The following is a 20547-nucleotide window of genomic DNA, read 5'->3' as shown; positions in this document are numbered from 1 at the left end:
AGCATGCAGTTAGAAAGAAAGTATTTAATTGCTTTTTGGCTTACGGCCATCGATGCGCTTGAGCGCCTCAGTGAATTCTAAATTATTTCGTCTCTTGCGGTAAGCTGCGGAATTGTTGTTTGGCCAATAGTCCAGTTGAAAGGGGTAATTTTTTTTATAACGGTGACCATTTAACAATTCCTTCATTTGTGGTGCATTTTTGTCTCTCTCAGAGCCGCATTAAAATTGGTAATTTTGCATGAAATTCTAACGAATGCTCTGTTCTGAATCACAACTATTGTGACAAAAAAATGTTTCTGTCAATACATTTGCGAAATAATATAAAATATTCGAATCGACACTGAAAATAAGAACATGAATTGTAAAGAGACGATTTTATAATTTCCTCCAAATAACAACCAAATTCTTTAATTAAATATTACAACGCATGTGGAGGCACAATTGGTCTTTATCTACTCAGTAAGCGAATTGCTTTGAAAGTCATAGCAATAAACCATCACCATGATGCACTTCAAACTTGACCAGTCTCGCTAAGTTTAAAATTACAGCTTACCTCTTTGCAACCAGCAAAACACCCTTTGCAGAACAAGGAAAATTCTTACAATTGCCATCTGTCCGTGACAATATTACCTTCTGCCGAATGATTTTGGCAATCATTTGCAATGTTTTGCTCTTCCGACTCACGAGTCGCGGCTCTGCCCAGTGCAAATGTATTAGGTTTTTGTTGAAATTGTCCTCGTGCTACCTGGCACTAACTTGGGCTGCACCGACCTACAATTTGATTCCTTTTTCAATTAAACATTTGCTGCCGAGTGGAAAACGTAGCATGCATTGGTAGAGCACCAGTTGGCACCGGTGGTAAAATGTTTTTCGTAGCCAAGTCCGTTTAATTAATTTTAAGAAATGCAAATTTTATTAAAAATTTGTAATTTGGAAATGCGTCGTACCGTTGATGTTAAACTATCGTCTTGTTTGCGTTTGGAACGAAGCGGCAATAAATAGTACCATTATGAAGCAAGAATGAAGGGTTGCAGACAAGCCTTTAAATTAAAAACGTCTCACGGTTTAGTTCATGTTCGTCACCAACATGGTTTGGAGAAGAAGTAACACAAAATGGTATAGGAATGCAGCATTAAAGGTACGAGTAAATTAACATTTGTCATATAATAATGAGTTCTTTTGCGTTTAAAGGGGCTTTTTATTAAACAAAAATACGCTGTTCACTGCACTCGCTGGCGTTCCTGTCAGAAGACTGACTCATGGCCTGTCTGGTTATTTGGCCCTATTTTAGTTATGGAGCTTTTTAGTTAGTTACCGAATCGCTGACTAGCGCTCGCTTTACAGACACATCTAAAAAAATCGACTTGGTTTAAGACGCAAGCATACCTTGCCTTAAGAGCATAGCATACCTTACAAGAATTTAGCCTCTTTTTGCAACCCTTTTTAAAGGTTTTCTTTCATGTCAATAAGTGCACAAGCCACTATTCTTCCCATTATTCTATAGAGTTTCAAGTTTATTATTCAAAAACCAGATTAGCTTCAGATTAGCTCTTTGGCTGAACAGCTCATTTATTGTCACACCCTTCTCGCATACCTTACATATCAAATGCTCCGAATAGTTCAAATAGTCTTCCTTACCACTTAGCTACTTAAGCTCGTTTTTCTATGCTCACTCAAAAGCAACTCGTCCGGCAGCGTTCACTCAGGTCAAACATCAATTGACGTCCGGTGCCGTAGGTGTGCGTGTGCACACAAGTTACCACAGTTTACGATGCTAAAGCCCCATGACCTTAGAGGTTCAATAAATGCTTCCACACTCACACGGTTTTCCATCACCTCTTCTTATCTCCTACTTCTCGACAGGTACTGCTGACACCCCCGGACGAGGGTCCCCGTGTGAAGGGTCAACGAATACGATTGCAGGACATCATTGATGGCGAGTACGCACCGAAGAAACTGAACGGCAGCTGGATTGGACGTAAGTTGATCGGGGGTTGCATTTCTACGCTCCTTTCATAATCTACTTAACATTTCTCTTCCTTGGTATGCTGAATCTCTGATGCTTGCCTACGAACCGATCAACGAACCGATGACAGCCGATGAATTCCTCTACCAAAACCACTGGGGGGAAATAAGTTTGCTCAACATGAATAATCTCTCGGAACGGGTTCTGATGGCTAACACGACACTGGTAAGTCATAGTAGTGGTTTGAAGCTGTGCTAGTCCTTTCTCTATATCAGGATATTGTCAGCTTGATTTACGATACAATGAATGTTACATTTCTATGGAAACAATGCTGAACATAAGATGATTCTTTCATAAGAAACCGATATTTCGATACCCGAGTGTTAACAACATCCCGTTTATCTTTCTGAGATAAAATATCAATCAAATCGTCGTTACAAAAAACAAAAAAACAACAAGCCAACCAACGTTCCTGTGCTCTTTTCCCTAAACTTCATATTGTGGCTTGTGCCGTTTCCGTGTTCACGGGTTATCTCATCGTTCTAATCGCATCGTCTAAAATCTGATTTGCGGTTTCTAGATTGGAAAATTGCCATTCTTTCCGCTTCCCTAAACAATCCTCGTGTGGCCATTTTGTGGTTCCGTCTCAAGCAGAAAAGCGCAAAAATTCATCACCAGCTTCCCTGGGGACACAATGTTTGAAGATATTATTGGAGCGGATGGGGCGGATTTAATTAATCGTACCCCTCGTCGGCTCAAATATGCTTAGAAATCCTGCTGTACGGATGCTTGTGATAAACAAGCCACAAATCCTACTGCTTTCCCACCGCACGCGCAACGTCACCATCATCAGCCCCATCAGTGTCAGGCCGGCGTAACGCAACGAGAGAAGGGCTTAATTTAATTACATCACTTTAAAGGGACAAATTTGGACAACAACATCTTCTTAAAGGTGACGAGCAGAACCAGCAAAACGAACCAAATACCGTTCATCGCAAAGGATGAAATGGATTAGTGGAAACGCTGCCAAAAGAGTTCTCTAGAGGGGTGTTCGCGATGTTGTTTTCGTGTCTCGGCGGGGTACGAAAGCTTCTTATCGTAGTGATGATCATTTCTTGCCATCCCTCTTGTGCCCTCGGTGTTGTTGTTATTATTCATCGACATCCCTCACCGCCCATCATGCTTGTTTTGTACTGTTGGAATAAATACAGCTGCCCAGTTAGCTGGCAACCCGAACTCCCAGGGTTGAAATCTCAATCCAATTTTCCAAAGTGCAACTCGCACAACCCGTTCATCTACTGGGCGGATACAAAATCAACTGAAGCACGCCACGAGACGGAAGAAGCGACAAAAACAAACACACCAACATCACCGTTCAACCGTATGGACTGAATGCCTGACTTGACGCGTAATAAAGATCACAAGCGAAATATTTAGCACAGCGTTAGCTGTTCAGACCGAAAGTTGTAGCACGAGCGCATGAACTCGGCCCCCCTCTAGAGACTGTGGGTGCGGTTTTGGCGGCCTGGCCCATCCTCGAGACCAGCTGACGCTCGGAAGTAGGCTGTGGTGAAAGTTTATGCTTTATGTGCGAACTTCCCCCAAATCCAACGGGGGAACTGTCAACTAGCCGTGAATGGAGCGACTTTTCGTTACGCACCTACTCCCTCACGGTACAGAAAATCACTATCGTCGGGTGTTTTTTTTAAACCAACTACCGGTACATACCGGACCACCACCGATGATCAACAGCGAAGTACATTTACCCCAAAAACTTTCCCAATTACTTGCTCCCTTCCTTCACGTTAGTCCGCACGGAAAGGTAAATCAAGTGGCGTTCCCTGCGCGAGCTTGCCTATGCCTTGCCGAAACTTTTCCACAACGATCGAAACGCTGTGCTGTGGCCAACAACTCTCGCTGCTTGAAGAAAATGTATTGTTTATATCGTATCCGAATGAAAAACAAAAAAATGTGCCCCTCGCAAGATAAAAGCTCGGTGCTCAAGATCAACCGTCAGCGTGTGCGATGAAGTTGAGAAGCATGAAATGTTCCAAAAAGAACAGCTGTTTGCTTCAAGCTGTGTCTTTACCGCTCTTCTCAAGGTTGATTCTTCAAGTGCTTGAAGAAGTTTCTCTTACAAAAAATAATGCATATTCGCTTGAAGCATTAGCATCAGCATTTTTCTCCGTTACACTGAAAAGAAAGACTTTAAAATTTTGAAATAATAAAGCAAGAAAACAAAGAAAGGTCGTTACCCTCCAAGAAAAAAGCAAGCGTATTTTTGCTTACCAGACGGTGTTAGCACTAAGCCAATTTGGCATATTAATCAATAATCGAACTCTAGCCTCCTTGGAGTCCAAGAACTTTTCATCTGTAGGTCCTGAGGATTTGAAGTATCGGTAAACAATATTTTGGACAAGATCGATTCTGCTATGAAAGTCCCCTGTCCAAGCCGTTAATTTTTAAGCCAAAAAATGTAAATAATTTATTCATGCACCCTATCATACTAGCAAATCAAAGTAAAACATTTGAAATCTTATTAAATAAGATTACAAATAAGAGGTTTATTTTAAAATAAACCAATTTCCGTTATTTGCTGGCACACATTTTTGACCCGACAAAATTCTTTCTTCTCACAGAAAACACTTGCGCCCGTGAAATTTTCCATTTCGGCCGATCGTCGGTACTTACTGCTAGCGCAAAACGTCAAGAAGCTGTTTCGACACTCGTTCTTGGCACAGTACTCCGTGTACGACATAACTACCAGGTAAGTAGTGGGTTTTGGTCAGAGTTTTAAGCCGCAGCTATATTATCCAAAGTTGATAATATTAGATATATCAAACTGACGAAAAAGATGATTACATTTGCCTAATATGATAGTTTCCTTACGCTAGTTTAACTCAGCTTAATAGTCAATAACAGAAACACAGACATCGAAAAAAACTAAGGACCACTTAGGATCAAACGTAGCCCCTTTTTCAGGTCCCGATGCAACACAACCGGATATTTGATTTGTCCGGAAAAATAATTCCTTTCTCGTAAAGCTTCCGTCCATCATCGCAACTGGCCGACGGTAGCGATAATATTACCACTCACACTCACAGGCACACAAACATTTGATATTCCCATAACACACCCCTTTCCTCTAGAACGTCCCAAGAATGGAAGAACTTTAATGGCCGCTAAGTTTCGGAGGAGCGAAAAATTAACGCTACCCTCTGGACGCAATAAGGGAAAACCGAACCGAACCCCAACCGGACCGGAAAACTCGTGATGACGTGCTTTTAATGGCCCATTAAACCGGAAGCCCAACTGACAGCTGCCACTGTAGTGAGAGCAGTCCTTCTTTCTGGCGTTTTTTGTTTTGTTCTACCCCGATATCTTCCCGGGCTTGGTTGGGAAAATCCAGAGAAATAAAAATTGTTTCACGCTGTTGGATCAATTTGTGGCCTTTAAGTGACGTGACATCCGCAGACACTGGTTGGCGCACCCGATGAGAAACAGTTTGCTTCACTGATTGGACAATAATTCATTGATTTTTGTTGCCGTTCCGCACCGATCTCGTTGCTGTCCGGTGGTGGAGTACCGGTTTTTGTTTTTTTACAGCAACCCGGAACCCAGCGTGTCGGTTGGCCGGCGCTCAGCTGTGACCCGAGGTTAATTCTTTGCGGTGCAACATAATGTGTTACAAGTTTGTGCTGTTTATTTGCCACTGCGGGTGGTTCGGTTGAGTCAGTAAACATCACGTATGGTGGAGTATGATGGCAGAAAAAATACATTATCCTGTAGTTCGTCGCACAGTAACGATTTTAATTATTTGGGGTGTACATTAAGCGTATAGAGTGGTTGAATGATAAAATAGCTACGATGATAAACTACCAACTAAACTATGTGCGTTTTATTAGTTTAATAGAATGAATTACACACATGATTGCGCCCATTGTACCAAAATTCTACTTTGAATTCCCCGTAAGCTTTAAAATTCACCGCACCTCACCAATTCCCCAAGGAATCTTCACACGCGTACCATACAAAACCACAAGCTAACCCTAAACTACCAACATCAAAGGCTAGGTGCGTCCAAGTGTCCTTAAGTGTATAGCATACCAGGTCAATTACGATGCAATTACCAGCTACAACTTCCACCGGACTGCACAAGCGCGCATCTAAAGGCTAACCGTTTAAAATGGTTTTCATTGCAGCGAAACGATCCCGCTGACGATCAATTCGCAGAATGACGAGTGGCCGTACCTGCTGCACGCTGAGTTCACACCCAAGGGACAAGCCATCGTGCTGGTGTACGAGTACGACATCTACTACCGACCATCGGGCCGGGCTTTACAGGCCTACCGGCTGACAAAGAACGCCATACCAGGCATCGTCTACAATGGTGTGCCCGATTGGTTGTATGAAGGTGAGTGGAAATATTGCAATCCTGTGAACGGACACCTTACCAGCAGGAGATATTTATCTTTTACAATACAATAGTTAAAAGCAACACAGTCCCTTACATAACTATATGAGCAGTTGGTTTTATTGGGAATACAGCAAAAGCTCGAAGGCCAGGTGTGAATATTATAACCTTTTTGAACATGTGTAAAGTGAAAATATATTGAATATTCTTGAAAGAAATAATTCCCACCATAGGACATCATTAGCTGATTCTAATTCAAGCGTTAATGTGAATTCTTCAGTTTGCTAGAAAAAGTATGAACCTTTACCTATGCATTTATGTTTATAAAGGACGAACGAAATAACACGATATGTGTCATTTTTTATCAATTTGGTTCTTAAGACAACATCACAAATTAAGACATGTCTTACGAGTGTAAGCTTTCTACATCGACTGTCTCATGTTTTGCATCAGCCAACATTTGGTCAGATTTGAAGCAAGAAAGAGCGCTTCACCCTGTTGTAGGACAACGTTCAGATATTTAGCGACGTTGGTCTTAAGCGAGGAAAGATTCTGGAGCTTCAACATTTCGATATAGACTTGGACGCCTTTGGATGCCATCATGCAACCAGTCCGCATGCTTCCTTTAACTTCTGCTTCTCGGAAACTAAAGATCTTCGTAGTTCCTCTATAATCATATCACCCTGGCTGATATGTATGCAAATCATCTTTAAATATTCAGATCCTTTGGGTAACTTGCTATGTTTCATCTAGAAACGTACCGAGCTACGAGTTTCTTAATTCTGTTTTTGTGTTTCAGAACCCGTGTAGAGTAATTTACATCGGATTTTGACGAACTTGATTCTACATTTATTATCTTTTAATTATTTTTATTTATGATATTTCAGCCAAACATGTACAGAGACCCCAAATGCAAAAGAACATATTAGGAGGTGAAAAACTTTTTGAATCATACAAAATTGACTTATTCCAATTAGGATCGTTTATAGCTACTAGCTACAATATTGTTGCTATAATATTTCAACTTATTGTTACGTGTTAAAAAAATATCTTTCTGTAATATTTGGGATTTTCAAATCACAATGAAAACATTTTTTAGTAAAGAAAAAACGACAAGTTGTAGAATTTTGTTATATTTTTTACTAAGAAAAAAGCTTATTCTTGCTGTACAAATGTGAATTTCATGAAAGCATGATTCATGTGATTGCCCATATGGATATGTTTTTAATTAAAAAAAAGTACTTTTTCATTCAAAATTTAGAAAAAAGGCAACACTATGATTCTTGTAAGAAACAGCAAGAGCAGTTGACCTTAATGAAATACCACCCAAAAGGTTAAAATGCATGTTCATACACACCAGCGATGTCAACCGACTTCCTATCCTCTATACGTACCATTCCTTGCTACATTGACGTTGTTCCAGTGCAATTATGTGATTTTTAATTATCTTACCATTTTGGTCTAACGTCTTACTGCTTGCTTTCGCCATATCGACGCAGAGGAAATCCTTCACACCAACAAAGCAATCTGGCTGTCCACCGATGGCCACCTGATGCTGTATACCACCTTCAACGACACGCTCGTACAGGAGCAACAGTTTGCCTGGTACGGCACGGCTAACGGTGACATCAATCTCTACCCCCAGATCCGCTCGCTACGGTAAGTGCTTGGCAGAAACAGAATTTTTCTTCCTCCCTTCTAGTTTCTTTACTTCTTCCGACGTAAAAGATAAAGCGAATAGTGAGAATCAGCGTGCCAAGACGATGAAAGGGAATATAAATTACCCGCCAAGGATAAGCCATTTGTGCTGCCATCCGACAGTAGAAGTGATGGTGGTGGCGATGGAGCCAAACGTAGAAACGCTTCCCCTATTAATTGTGGTCAAAGTTTTGTAATGTTATGAAGAGGTATGTGTGAGTAAATGGAAGCTTTTCTCCATCCACCCGGACGGGATAGAGGTCGTCCAGTGGTCAATATTTATAATATTTCGTGCCGATCGTGCCATACCTTCCTATCGTCATTGAGCAATCGAAAATACTTTTTCGAAGTTCCTTCGAGCTTAGACTAGCACATTAGCATTTAAGTCACGTATGCGTCTTCTGTTGAAACATTGGCATTGATTGGGGTACTGGAAGGTTGGCGTACAACGGTAGCTCTTTTGGTAAGATCAGCTACTTAAATCATTCCGAACATTATCAACTCGTTCAAGATGTTCCTGTGCTTGATACATGTGTCATAATTATCGACTTCCTTCCGATAGGATTGCGCAACTGATAAATGGTTATTATATTCCAATTATTGCGCTGTCTTTAGTGTGGGAAGCAGTCGAATGTGTTTTACACATTTTTTTATTAACAGTGAAAATACATTCGCACAAAATAATTTGTAGAAGAAATTTATTAATGACTCGTCAACCAATTAGAAGACAAATGAAAGAAAACAACTAAAGATAACTGAGTGCTTTAAATTTTACTTGAATTCTACAATCTACAAATATTGTCTCTTCTCCACACAAGTGTGTCCACACAGTTGTCACAAGTCAGTGAGTTGCTACTTTAACCATGGCTGTGTCATTACATGAAATGCCATGTTTTCAGCTTTTCTAGACCTTAATTTACTGTCGCAACTTCGTCTTGCTTACAAAAAAAGATAAGAAGGATAAGATCTGTTTAGGTCGGTTGGGAGACTTTTAGATCGGCGACGTTTCCACCATTAAAAAGATCATCTTCACAAGCAACGTCACGTAGTTTGCAGCACAGACATTAATGACATCTTCTGTAAAACAATTTTCATAATGTCCAGGACATTCTTCATCCTTCCGACAACAATTATGATATATGGACAGAAATTCGCTTCGATGAATCCAACAGGCCCCGGGTTTTCTTGTCAGAGTTTTCTACACTTTTGTTCGTATGCTACAAATCCAAATATACTACAAACTGTTTTATTTTTGTCTGTTCTAAAGATTCAGTTGATTAAAATGCAACACGTTATTTAAACATAACATTATCCATGCGAATAGTTAGGTGATTCGCTAGAAAGCACCCACATCGTATGAAAAACCGTTCAAAATTTATCCCTTATTAAACCTGTACGAGTCATCAGAGCTTTTCTACCCCGATAAATCCACCAAAAACATGGCCTTCTCGTTGATAGTAAAAGTTGGTAGAGGAATTTAATATGTTTGGTGACAAGCGATCTGCATTCCTGTTCCCTTTTTATTTACGAAACAACACGTAGCTCACGAAATGGACAGTGGATTTACTAAATGAAATTCCCAGTAAGAGGTTCAAGCTACGCTAATAATATTATTTTAAACCCCACCAACAATTTGAAGTAAAGTTTCATTTTATATCACCCGGAAGACATCCAACAACATTCCAAAAATGTCTCTTACAATTGACAGTGATGAGAAAAACATATCCATTATTCCTGTACCGCTTCTGCTCACCACGGCGGATCGTATTTCTATTGCCATACAACTCGAAACTCATAACAGAAGATGTCTTCGAGCGAGAGTTCGATAGTGAAACCGATAAGAAATCGGTTCTTCCTTCTTCCGAACCCTGTTCGATTTCAATTACGTCAAACATTACGCCACTATCTTCATTGCCATCGTTGAACCATTTCGCCATTGTTACATCGATTGCCGGCTAATAAAGAGGGGGAAAGAGTAAAACCACGTTCTAACAACCAGATGAGGTTTCTTCACCATTATCTGCTTCTGTTGTACAATGTGCTGTAGCATTTCCGGGCACTTCCGATGCATTCTTTGCGATTACGATTGTTGCCCAAACTTTCTTCTCTTCAAATTCGCATTCTAGGATTGATGCTGTTCGGTGCGCTCTTTAATCCAGCGAATTCTGGCGAAGCTTGGCTCGCATGCACAACCCATGCTTCGTAACATCATTTATGTTTTTTCAATTTCCTGTCCCATTTGGCTGACGAGATTTGAGGGAATGAAAAATCAGTTCCATGCTACAGGACAATATTCACAACTTCTGATGATCTTACTTTTCTTTCCTCTCATCCTCAGGATATGAGCATATTGTCTTGTAGTGTGCGTCACTGTCGAACGGTACCCAAACTGATGATTCCATTACCCATACAAACACCCTCTGACCTTGGGCACTTTCGCTGGTGTATTCGCGTGCTTCACCCGTTCAGCACCCAGAACAACGTGCTCCCCGGACACACAGGCAGACAGATTCCTTCCCGTACATCCTTTGATGCTTGCATCCGTCCGTCATCCGGTACAAAATCCGACCACCGTGCTCTGGAATGCTTTGCAATTTGTGTAACCGTTCTTGAACCTCGTTTAGTCCCTCTCTGTCCCTCCGTCCGCTCACTTATTTATGTGCGAAAGCTTTTCATCAGCGAGGCTCGTCTTAAAGCGGTACTTACTGTGTTAGGCGCGTAGGAAGCAGCATAAAAAGCATAAGCACTGAAGGACATACCATTTTTCACACATCCTACCATCAACAAGGACGTCACCTTTTTCTGAATACCTTATCCTTCAGCCGAGTCCGCTTTCTGATGAGCGAGCGTGTTACTTTCTTTCCTCACTCTCCACGGATTCTGGTAACAAGTTTACTTACTAGCACCATCCAATCTGCCCAATGTTCCAGAGCGCAACTTTGCATACCAGGCCAGCAAAAAAGGAACTCCGTAAGGTGAACGCCTCCCCTGTTTGCACAAGGATACGCCCAACACACAGTCACATTCTAACTCAGCGTGCGGATGAATAGCCTAACGCGTCTTCCGCACTTATCCTTGCACACACTGTGCCACACTGCTTTGGTGATGCGAACCGACTCCTAAAACGATCAACTAAACAGCAAACGGCAACGAAAAAAAAAACGGGGAGAAACAGTCTTTTCAACTTGGCCTCGAAAAAAGGATGTCTCCGGGAAAGCAACAAGGATCACAATTGATTCTGCTGCAGCGGGCAGATCTTTGTGCTGCGCATCATCCTTTCCAGTGCCAAACGATGCCATTAGAGGATAAAACACAAGTCCTAAATGACGTCGTTTGCGCTGCTTATGATTTCCTGTTTCTCCCTGTTGACGGGTTTTGCGCGCAAGGTTTTTTTTTCAAGGTAGTCCAATGGGAAGGAATGGATGTTGGATGCGTCAAAACTCTAAAGATCGGTTGTGTAATCTGTGCCTTTTAAAAAATTTTCTCACACGAAAGGCTTCTTACGATATTCCGGGATCTGATAAGCTTTTTCTTAATTTTTAGTCTAAGTAGTTTAGTAAATTCTTTTATGGTTCTGGGAAACAAGATTTAATAAAAGGTACACTTGTTTCTTGTAAATTTTTTATAAACATTGGTAAAAATAAAAAAGTAAATTATGTAAAAAGAAACATAAAATTTTAAAAATAATTGAAAATAATAAAATAATAATCAACACACTACGGACCTCGTCGAGAAGCGGTTCGGTGGACGAGGAAATAGTGAAACCGGTAAAGGAGGATTGAATGTCGAATTGCATCAATAAGTCTAGTAATCCAAAATACGGTCAAAATACTTTAAAAGTTCTTTAATAAGACCTAGTATTGATTACCATTCAAATCTTCCATCCATCCAAAACCCAGGATTGATTGTCCAACAACGGGTAAAAGATAATAAAGCATGAAATGGAAAGAACTTTCAATGTTCTTATATGAAGGAGAAGAGGAATATGTAGAAAGTGGCGAGCAAGAATCATAATTGACTAAAAAAATAAAGCGTATCTAATTGAAATAGTAATGACTTTTACTTATAACGTAATGGAATTCAATTTAAAATTCAAGTACGATGCAAATATCTATCTTAAGCAGCAGCTTCATTTAACCTTTTCTTCACAAGTGTTTCAATTTCACTTGAAGACTTCTACTACACATAACTCTTAGTCGCACATAAAACCCTTGCTTTAATTTAATTTTATTACCTACTTTCTGCTCCAGTCTTCAAATGACAGTGGTTCAAATGACAGCGGTCCTTAATTTGCCGTTTATTTAACGCAACTCACAGCAATTTGTTGAAAAATAAAACAAAGCTTGGAGGAAAATGGCCAGCTATCTTTGTACTTTTGCCCTACCTGATACGAGGCATATTCTCGTCGTCTTTTGTCGGCAAAAGCATACGCTTCTGTTTCGATATTACTTTTCTTCTTTCTTCCGTTCTTTGATGCCCTTACTTTCGATTTACATTCCTCCATCAGATTCGGTGATGGCGCTGAGTGATGGTTGAACAGTAATCTTTGCCCAAACCCGTGTTGGTGAGAGAGTGTTTTCCATATTATTTTACGCGTAGTTTTTTTGTGCAAATGGACACGACTGCTCAAAATACAACCTTGAACTGGGTCGGCATCCCTGATAGGTGGTACAAGAAAAACGACCCATCATCAGCCACATTCCCGTACAGGAAACAAGACAGACCGAAGAAAAGCAAAGGAATTTCAATACAAAAACTACAGTCTTTGCGCTGCCGACCGGGTATTATCCTTTTTTTTTCTCTCTCTCTCTCTCTCTCTCTCTGGAGCCTTTTTTCTAGCTGTGCGTATATTGTTCCTTTTTTTTCTCCCCAAAACAACAATGAACAAATGCTTGATGTTCGCGTGAGCTAGGATGCTACCCTCCGCGGAAAATTGACACATACTCTTTCCCACTCTCTTGTAACTGAGAAGTTCCTTCGAGCGCTCCCACATTCACCTTAGCGATTCGATCCTTTTTTTTCACCCATATTACCCTTGCTTACCTCTCGAGAATGACATATGTGAGTGAATTATTTAGAATATGCTTCTGAATGGAAATCCATAAATAACACAAATGAAAAATGACCACCGCCAGAGGTACTACGGTTAGGTGGGAATCGAGCAGTAAAAAAGTTTCCCGTACAGAAGAAGCAGCATGATATGATGGTTGCTGGTGGATCAAAGAAGCAGAAAGTACAGAAAGAGCTCTGGTAACGATCTGTGCGATTTATGTTTGACAAATCGCGCCGTGGTAGGTTCAGTAATTGTGTGGCAGTTGGAAGGATCAGCTTAGCTTAGATTCACACAACGCATACAAAAACACAGCAGAGTGTAATGTCCTCTTGATGTGGTCTCATATGGGCGGAATGGGTGTGTAAGCAATATAGAAAACCAAAACGAATATTTATCGTTTGTATTTAGCCTTTTACAGATCAAGTTATGATAATGTTTTGATGCTATTTTTGTCCCCATCAAACATACTTATATTAACAATACGGCGCAAGCCGTCATACTTCAAACAAATTAATAAATATGCTTATAGTTATACCGAGGGCGGCTAGAAGGTGTAGGCGACAGCAGCGCTGGTCATCAAACGGCAAAAACGGGGTTCAAATCTCAACTGGACGGTTTACACAGGATGCTCAATGCCGATTGAACCGACAATCAACTACTATTTCAAAGGCGTGTCGGTTATGAGGTTTTATGTCACGTGTAGGCAAGAAATTCAAGAATAGTCTTAAATCTCTGTCTTGTGCTATTGTTAGGCCAATTTTAGAATTTGCTAGTATTATATGGACACAAAAATGCAACAATACAGAATTGCCAGGCTGAAATCAGTGCAAAGAAAACACGTGCGCGCTTTTATCTGCCTACTTACATACCGTAGGCGAATGACAGCGCAGTGCGTTTTTTTAAAAGCTCATCAGCGGTTTTATTGACGCCCCGTACATTCTTGAAAGTATAAATTGTTAGACCAAGGCCACTGTTTAGCTGCGTATTTAGACCAACCGAATTTGATTCAAATGATCCTTTATCTAAACTTATAACTTCATACCTTACTCTATCTGACGCAGTCTATCTCAACACTAGCATTAAAATCTTAAACTAGCCTTGCATAGCACTTATTGCGACAATTGAGTTCATGTTTTTCTGAGTTTCATTTATGGTTTTATTGTGATCCGTAAAGGTATTATTTTAAATGTTTTTTTTCGTTTCATTAGTGTTCTTGTTCTTTTTTTTTATTCATAAAGGACTGGCCGTATTGCTAGTGTTCTTCTTTTCAATTACGTAAAATTATAAAAGGTATGCAGGCCAAATTAGGCAAGATGCCTCAATGTAATAGTAAATAAATAAATTTCTTCTCAAAAAATTCTTTAGTAAAATAAATCTTAAATAAAATAAATTTCGTTTAATAAAATAAATTTTGAATAAACCTTCTTAACAAATAAACTATTTTAAATAAATTGAAAACTCCCCAGGATTTTTGTATGATTGATTTTTTAAATAATACATCCATTGCAATTAATGTAATTGATTTTTCAAAATGATGCTTATCGAAATGCTATCAGTTCACGGTTATTGGTTAGTTCTTCATTTGCTACTGAATCCACGCAAATGAAAATGTTATAACCATTTTTCAATATACTTTTTCCTGGAAATATTTATTTTTCTATCATGTTTACTATTTACTATTTTATTCCAAAAACACAAATAACCCCCCTCCCCCCCCCCCCCCCTAATGCTCCTTAAATTGCACAGTTTAGGTCTTTCTCTACCAAACCGACCCTATAACCGGCCACAGTACGTTATCGCATTACTTGCGCTCGCTCAGCTGTTATGTACAGCGTACCCGTGTGCCTGTTGTTAACCGTGCTTCTTTCCGGAAGAATGATCAGCACAAACATAATCGTCCGGTTACAACTTTCCACTACACGGATTGGTGCTGTGCCGTGATGCCAGTATCGAGTCCATGCACATCCACCGACTGCAATGTCACACGCGCGCAATGTGATGGAAAGTTAACGAAGGTGAAAATTTGTTTGTCGCATCGCAGTGTGTCCTGTTTGTTTTTTTTTTTTTGCATCGCATGGCGCACAGAGTTCTGCGTGTTTTGCAGGGGATTTGGGATAGAGTTTGGGCACTTGTTAATTAACTTCACCGTTCAATGTGATACATGAAATAGCACTAAAGATGCATTTCGGCCAGGCGAGCAGCGAATGGAAATTATTTAGATAGCTGTTAACATGGCAATTTGTTTGTTCACCCGACTGTTAAACGATGCTTTGCTCATAAGCTTACTTTATGAAAGATTTTCTGGATTGAAAATTTCTTCATTAAAAAAAGCTTAGGAGCTATTACCCGCCGTAAATAATCTATTCGCTTCCCAGGACTTTCGTCCCAACGACCGTGTCATAGCTCATTATTAATTAGATTAATAGTTCTCCTGTGAGCTTAATGTCAAGAGAAGGCTTCTTTCTTCGTCTTCACGCTTCATTGTACGCCACCAAGAAGACACCCATTTACTAACCCCAGCGTTCGATGAAAGCAGCACTACCCGAGTGTTATAACTATCACCGATAGGAGTAACCAAACGATTGGATGAAAACTTCCAACCAACTCAATTCCTACCGGTGTACTTTTCGCCAGCTTATCAAACTCTTCGACCGTACCAATTTAAAGTCTTTTACCACCAGTACGTTGGCATATTAAGCAGCAAGAGGCCCATTTCGAACGACGCGTATAAAACAATGACAACACCATCCTTTCAACGTGAACATGCCTATTTGAATTGGAAATTTCTAAGGACACATCGCCCATGTTCCCAAACTCCAACTTCTAATGATAGTGATTTACTGTACCCCGAGCTCGTCGAGCTTTCGGGTGGTTTCGCTAGGAGTGCTGAACGAACTCCTTAATTTTACTAATTGGCAGATAACTCAAACTTACCATTGGCCTTGAGAGTGAGAGGGAAAGAGAGAAAGTAAAAGCACAAAAGGACACACTGTTCGATGAAGAAGCACGTAAAACTGTTTAAATATTTACATTGCATGCCTGGGGGAACAAGGATAAGTATTGGAGAAAAGGAGAACCTCATGTAGCGGAATTATCCAAGAAATGTTAGGCCAGATGTGCACTTGTGACTTGTATCAGTGTCACATATTTGATCCATCTTGAATTCTTAGAATGTTCCATCACTTTCAGTCAAACTTTAAAATTCTTTAATTGCTTTTTTGTAGAACTTCTGTTCTAATTATGATTTATGAGGTTTATGATTAAAACAAAAAAAACTACATTGGAAAAATGCGTTTTTGAGAACAAAATTAATGACATTCATCTCGTCTGTATCAACATTTCAAAGCAATTTCGAATGGAATTTTATGCCCTCTACATCTGCATCCAGTGGAATGTTATGTGTTCAATACAACAAACACTTTTCGAAAAGTTTGAACGAAATTTATGTCCTTAAAACTATACAACTGATATCCTTGTGCTGGGCCATTTGCAGCATTCGCGCCATGTTATTATTCAATAAGCCAATCGTTCTTGCCAAACACGTCGCCACTAATGAAACAATGGGAAGCGTGCAAAGTTGTCCGCCCCGAAAGTTGAGCTGGAAATTGATAGCTTTCGTTGGCGTGGCTCTGTGTCTCGGTTATTATCGCGGCCCTCTCTTAACCCAAAGGCGGAAGAACGTTTCTGCAAACTGCAATAAAATCACAGCCATTTTGCTATTTTTCCCCCAGCCGTTTCAAGTTCGCAACCGTTCGGATAGAGAAACGAACGCCCAGCGAAGGGATTGCCGAGGAATGGATAAACTTTTCTAAAACCATGTTACCATGCCGTGCGCCAGACGTTGCTGCGCGGGGATAGGCAAACGCCAAAGTTCAAATGGTGTGTGTTTTTTTTTTCATGTGGGAAAAAAGCATAAAAGTAGCTTTGCCCAACTTGGAATGGAACAACTTTTCATCGCTTTTCGCTCTTGCCTCGCTGGTTAAGCTTTAAAATGTGCACTTCCGTTTCGGTTTCGTTGGGAGCGTTGGTCGGTTTTTCCTGCACACAGCTGCATTCGAAGTGCATCGAGAGGAGAGTCTTTTTACTCGCGCTTTGCCGCACCATAACGATTGGCAGAGAGGCAGACCCTGTTGGTTTGGCTGGTTAGGTTCGTTGGTGCGTATGGTAAGGATGTACAAGTGTGATCCATAGCGTAAACTACTTTATCCTTCCCATCGTACAGCAACTGTCGTAAACATTGGAATCATATCGCTTCAAAGGTTTCGCACTGGTTGAACAATAATCTCACCCCGTTATACGACGGATTTTTATTGCGATGAACGTTGCACTTGATCGTACTAATGAAATTCTTCTTCTCTTTTTCGCATTCTTACTGTTCACAGATATCCCAAGCCGGGCACCAGCAACCCAACGGTCACGCTGAACGTTGCCGATCTGACCGACCCGAAAAGCATTCGAATGAACAAGCTTACTCCACCACCGATCCTACTCAATCAGTAAGTATTCTCCAGAGCGACAGGAAGAGTGCCAGCAGCAAAAAAGCAATCCTCATAATCCGTAACACCTCGCGTATTCGGGCACAAGTTTTGCAAAACTTTTTAAGAAACTTCCCCCGACGCTTCCCTGGATGCTTTACAGCTCTCGAGAATCACTTAGGGGTGTCTTTTGGATCTGGGAAAAAAAAAATGTCAAGTGATTGAAAAATATGTAAATCACTCGCGGGTGCAAGTGAATACAAAATGGAGGGATTGAAATAAACCAAAACTAGCAAAGTATGGGGTTCTACGTTTGGATGATCTTTTTACACGATGTTTTCAAACGGAATGAAGATTTTATTATATCCGGTTCATGGATCATATCGATTTGAATAGAGCACAACAATTTACATAGATTATATCCGATGAAGGAAAAATGAAAACCCACTAACTCGACACTAACACTGCTTGTTGGATTTAATCAAAAAATACTTAGATTAGATAATTCTTGTAATACTAATCAGTAAGTGAACTTGCTTAATAAAGACGAATCAGTAGACCTCTAATTTCTCTCGGCTACCAGATTACCTCTAAGATCGCGACATTAACAGCACATGAAATGCTTGTCTTGGTATTTTTAGCCTTTTGTCTTTCATTGAATTTAAGATTTTGTGTGTCTAGCAAATCAAAATTGGAACCGACGCTACGAATCTAATGAGAATGCTACCCGACTTACTTCTGTTGCTCACAAGGTTCTTTTGGGATGTTTTCAGAGTTGAGTACGTTGCGTAGACACGGCCAGGTCGCCAATCCGTTTCGAGAAAACTCACACCGCCAAAGATAGTCATTAGCACCCACCATTCGGAAATGGTGAGTGCATTGGCGTCCTCCGTCAGCATAGTCCAAGAGACTCTTACACGTAGAGTACTACCGGACGTGTTGTTGGAGTCTTCTGGATCACAGGAATTTTTGGAGTCCGTAACAATGCACCTTCGGATTTTGCTGCTTACGTTGTTGTCCGAAGTTACGATCGTACCAAGGTAGCAGCACTCCTCTACCACCTCGAGATCGTCGGCGTCAACTGATACTTTGCTTCCGAATTGGGCTCTATCTCGGTCAGAGCCTCCGCAAAGCAGGAATTTTGTCCTCGTCCAATCTAATTCTATTGGCCTCACATTTCAGTCGGGTGTACGCCTCGCATACCGCCGCAGAGGTCCATCTAATGATATCGATGTCATCCGCGAAACCAAGGAATTGCAATACCGAATATCGAAGCCCAATATCAACTAGGATTTTTTTTGCCAGATTATATTGCACTAAATAATAGACTACAGACGTTATCCAAAAACAGACAAATAAACACTTTAACCAATAGACAAAACTAGGCTAGAGGAAATTTTGTATTAATATAATAAAACGATATATTTTTATACCAAGTCCCAGCTGATTTTTCGAAAACTGAACTTTTCCAAATGTCTAATTCGCTAATAAAAGCTAGGTCCAATCTAAACAAAACACTCATTCGTCCGGTCCGGTGTACGTCTTAATGTGCATTAAATGACTATAACACAATATGCTACAATCAGCACTATAAATCTAGGCTTTCCATCATAACAAATAACATGTTACGATGATCCACAGTTTATAGTTAGGATGACATCAACGATAATGACAGAGCTGTTTGAACATATTTAGGAAAATTGTATACCTTTAACAATAAGCATCCTTACTAAACAAACTCATGCTAACGTGTTCTTCGTCAGTATTTCTTACACCATGGTCAAACATACATCGCAAATCTCCATCATTGTCACGATGCTGCTAGCATCTGGTTTTGGACACACAAAACTTATACCTTTGGAGGAACAATTGGTTGTAAAACAAGTGACGAATTTGCTAGAAATCATTCTGAAAGCATTACACGATCCTCAACCCATCATCATCGTTCATTCCTCAGGACAGCGTTTTACCGAACTATTTGTTAACGAACTGCTCCGATCGCCGAGCGTGATTCCTTTAATTTATTACCAGAGAACACTGGGGGAAGTGAATGAAGCGTCACGTGAAAATAGTCTTATACACAAAACAAAAGTATGTGTAGTTTTGCAAAACAGTATCACCGATGATGATCTCCCAGACGAGCTGCTTTACTACACTGAACAACCGTTTTGGGATCACAACGTTTACCTAGTGATAGTTTACCAACATGTTACACCCATGAACAATAAACATTTTCTCATCCCGCTCGTTCACCAGCTCAAACTGCTTGGACTGTACCGGATACTGTTCTTGGCGGTGGAATTACACGCACAAACGTTAAGCATACTCACAATCAACCCGTTCACAAATCACACCCAAATGCTGCCAAAAAATGAAACCATTCTGTCCCGCTTGTTTCCCGACTATTTGATCGATCTGCAAGGTTTCCAGTACTCGATCGTAGCTGCCAGGAAAGATCCTTTGCTGTTTGCTGGTCAACTGTATGGAACGGAAGCCGATATAATGCGTGACATTGTCCAGCATCAGAATGCTACCTATCGTCTCATGATCGAACAGAGCGCTTCGGACCGCTTCATCGCGCTAGGATTAGGAGATCTTTCCTTATCGAAAGCATATTTATTCGGTACGACTGTTCGAAAGTATTACGCCATCCCGATGCACGGTGGTATCTGCGTTCACATACCGACTGGAGACATGATCAGCTTGATCAAGTTTTTCATCAAACCGTTCCACTACGATGTCTGGGTGTGTATAGTGGCGTGTGTCGCGATGATATTGCTAACGAAAACTGTGTGCCGTGATAGGATCACTCTCAACGTGGGTTGCTTTCTTGGTGAGACAGCCGGCAAATGGGCGCGATTCGGTGGACATGATCGTGTGCTGGCAGTAATGCTTGCCCTACTCATCCTCTTCTGTCATACAATTTACGAGAGTCAGATAT

General features: G+C 40.6%; 3 protein-coding genes across 4 annotated transcripts in view; 1 reads left to right on the top strand and 2 right to left on the bottom strand.

Moving 5' to 3' along the window:
• Positions 1 to 20547, bottom strand: part of LOC126565236 (protein SCO1 homolog, mitochondrial) — a 379954-nt gene that overhangs the window by 171708 nt on the left and 187699 nt on the right. The gene's annotated exons all lie outside the window — the stretch shown is intronic.
• Positions 1 to 20547, bottom strand: part of LOC126565134 (elongation of very long chain fatty acids protein AAEL008004-like) — a 588598-nt gene that overhangs the window by 526483 nt on the left and 41568 nt on the right. The gene's annotated exons all lie outside the window — the stretch shown is intronic.
• Positions 1 to 20547, top strand: part of LOC126564080 (venom dipeptidyl peptidase 4) — a 75475-nt gene that overhangs the window by 46925 nt on the left and 8003 nt on the right. For both annotated transcript variants that reach the window (XM_050220997.1, XM_050220996.1), the window contains exons 3-8: positions 1864 to 1978; positions 2097 to 2191; positions 4606 to 4733; positions 6169 to 6380; positions 7880 to 8039; positions 17514 to 17627. In XM_050220997.1, the coding sequence (XP_050076954.1) occupies positions 1864 to 1978; positions 2097 to 2191; positions 4606 to 4733; positions 6169 to 6380; positions 7880 to 8039; positions 17514 to 17627 (824 nt within the window). The remainder of the gene's footprint in view (positions 1 to 1863; positions 1979 to 2096; positions 2192 to 4605; positions 4734 to 6168; positions 6381 to 7879; positions 8040 to 17513; positions 17628 to 20547) is intronic.

This window comes from Anopheles maculipalpis, chromosome 3RL (genome assembly GCF_943734695.1).
Source record: "Anopheles maculipalpis chromosome 3RL, idAnoMacuDA_375_x, whole genome shotgun sequence".
Lineage (NCBI taxonomy): Eukaryota > Metazoa > Arthropoda > Insecta > Diptera > Culicidae > Anopheles > Anopheles maculipalpis.
Note: the sequence above shows the minus strand (reverse complement) of the source record. Positions and strands in the feature narration are given on the sequence as shown.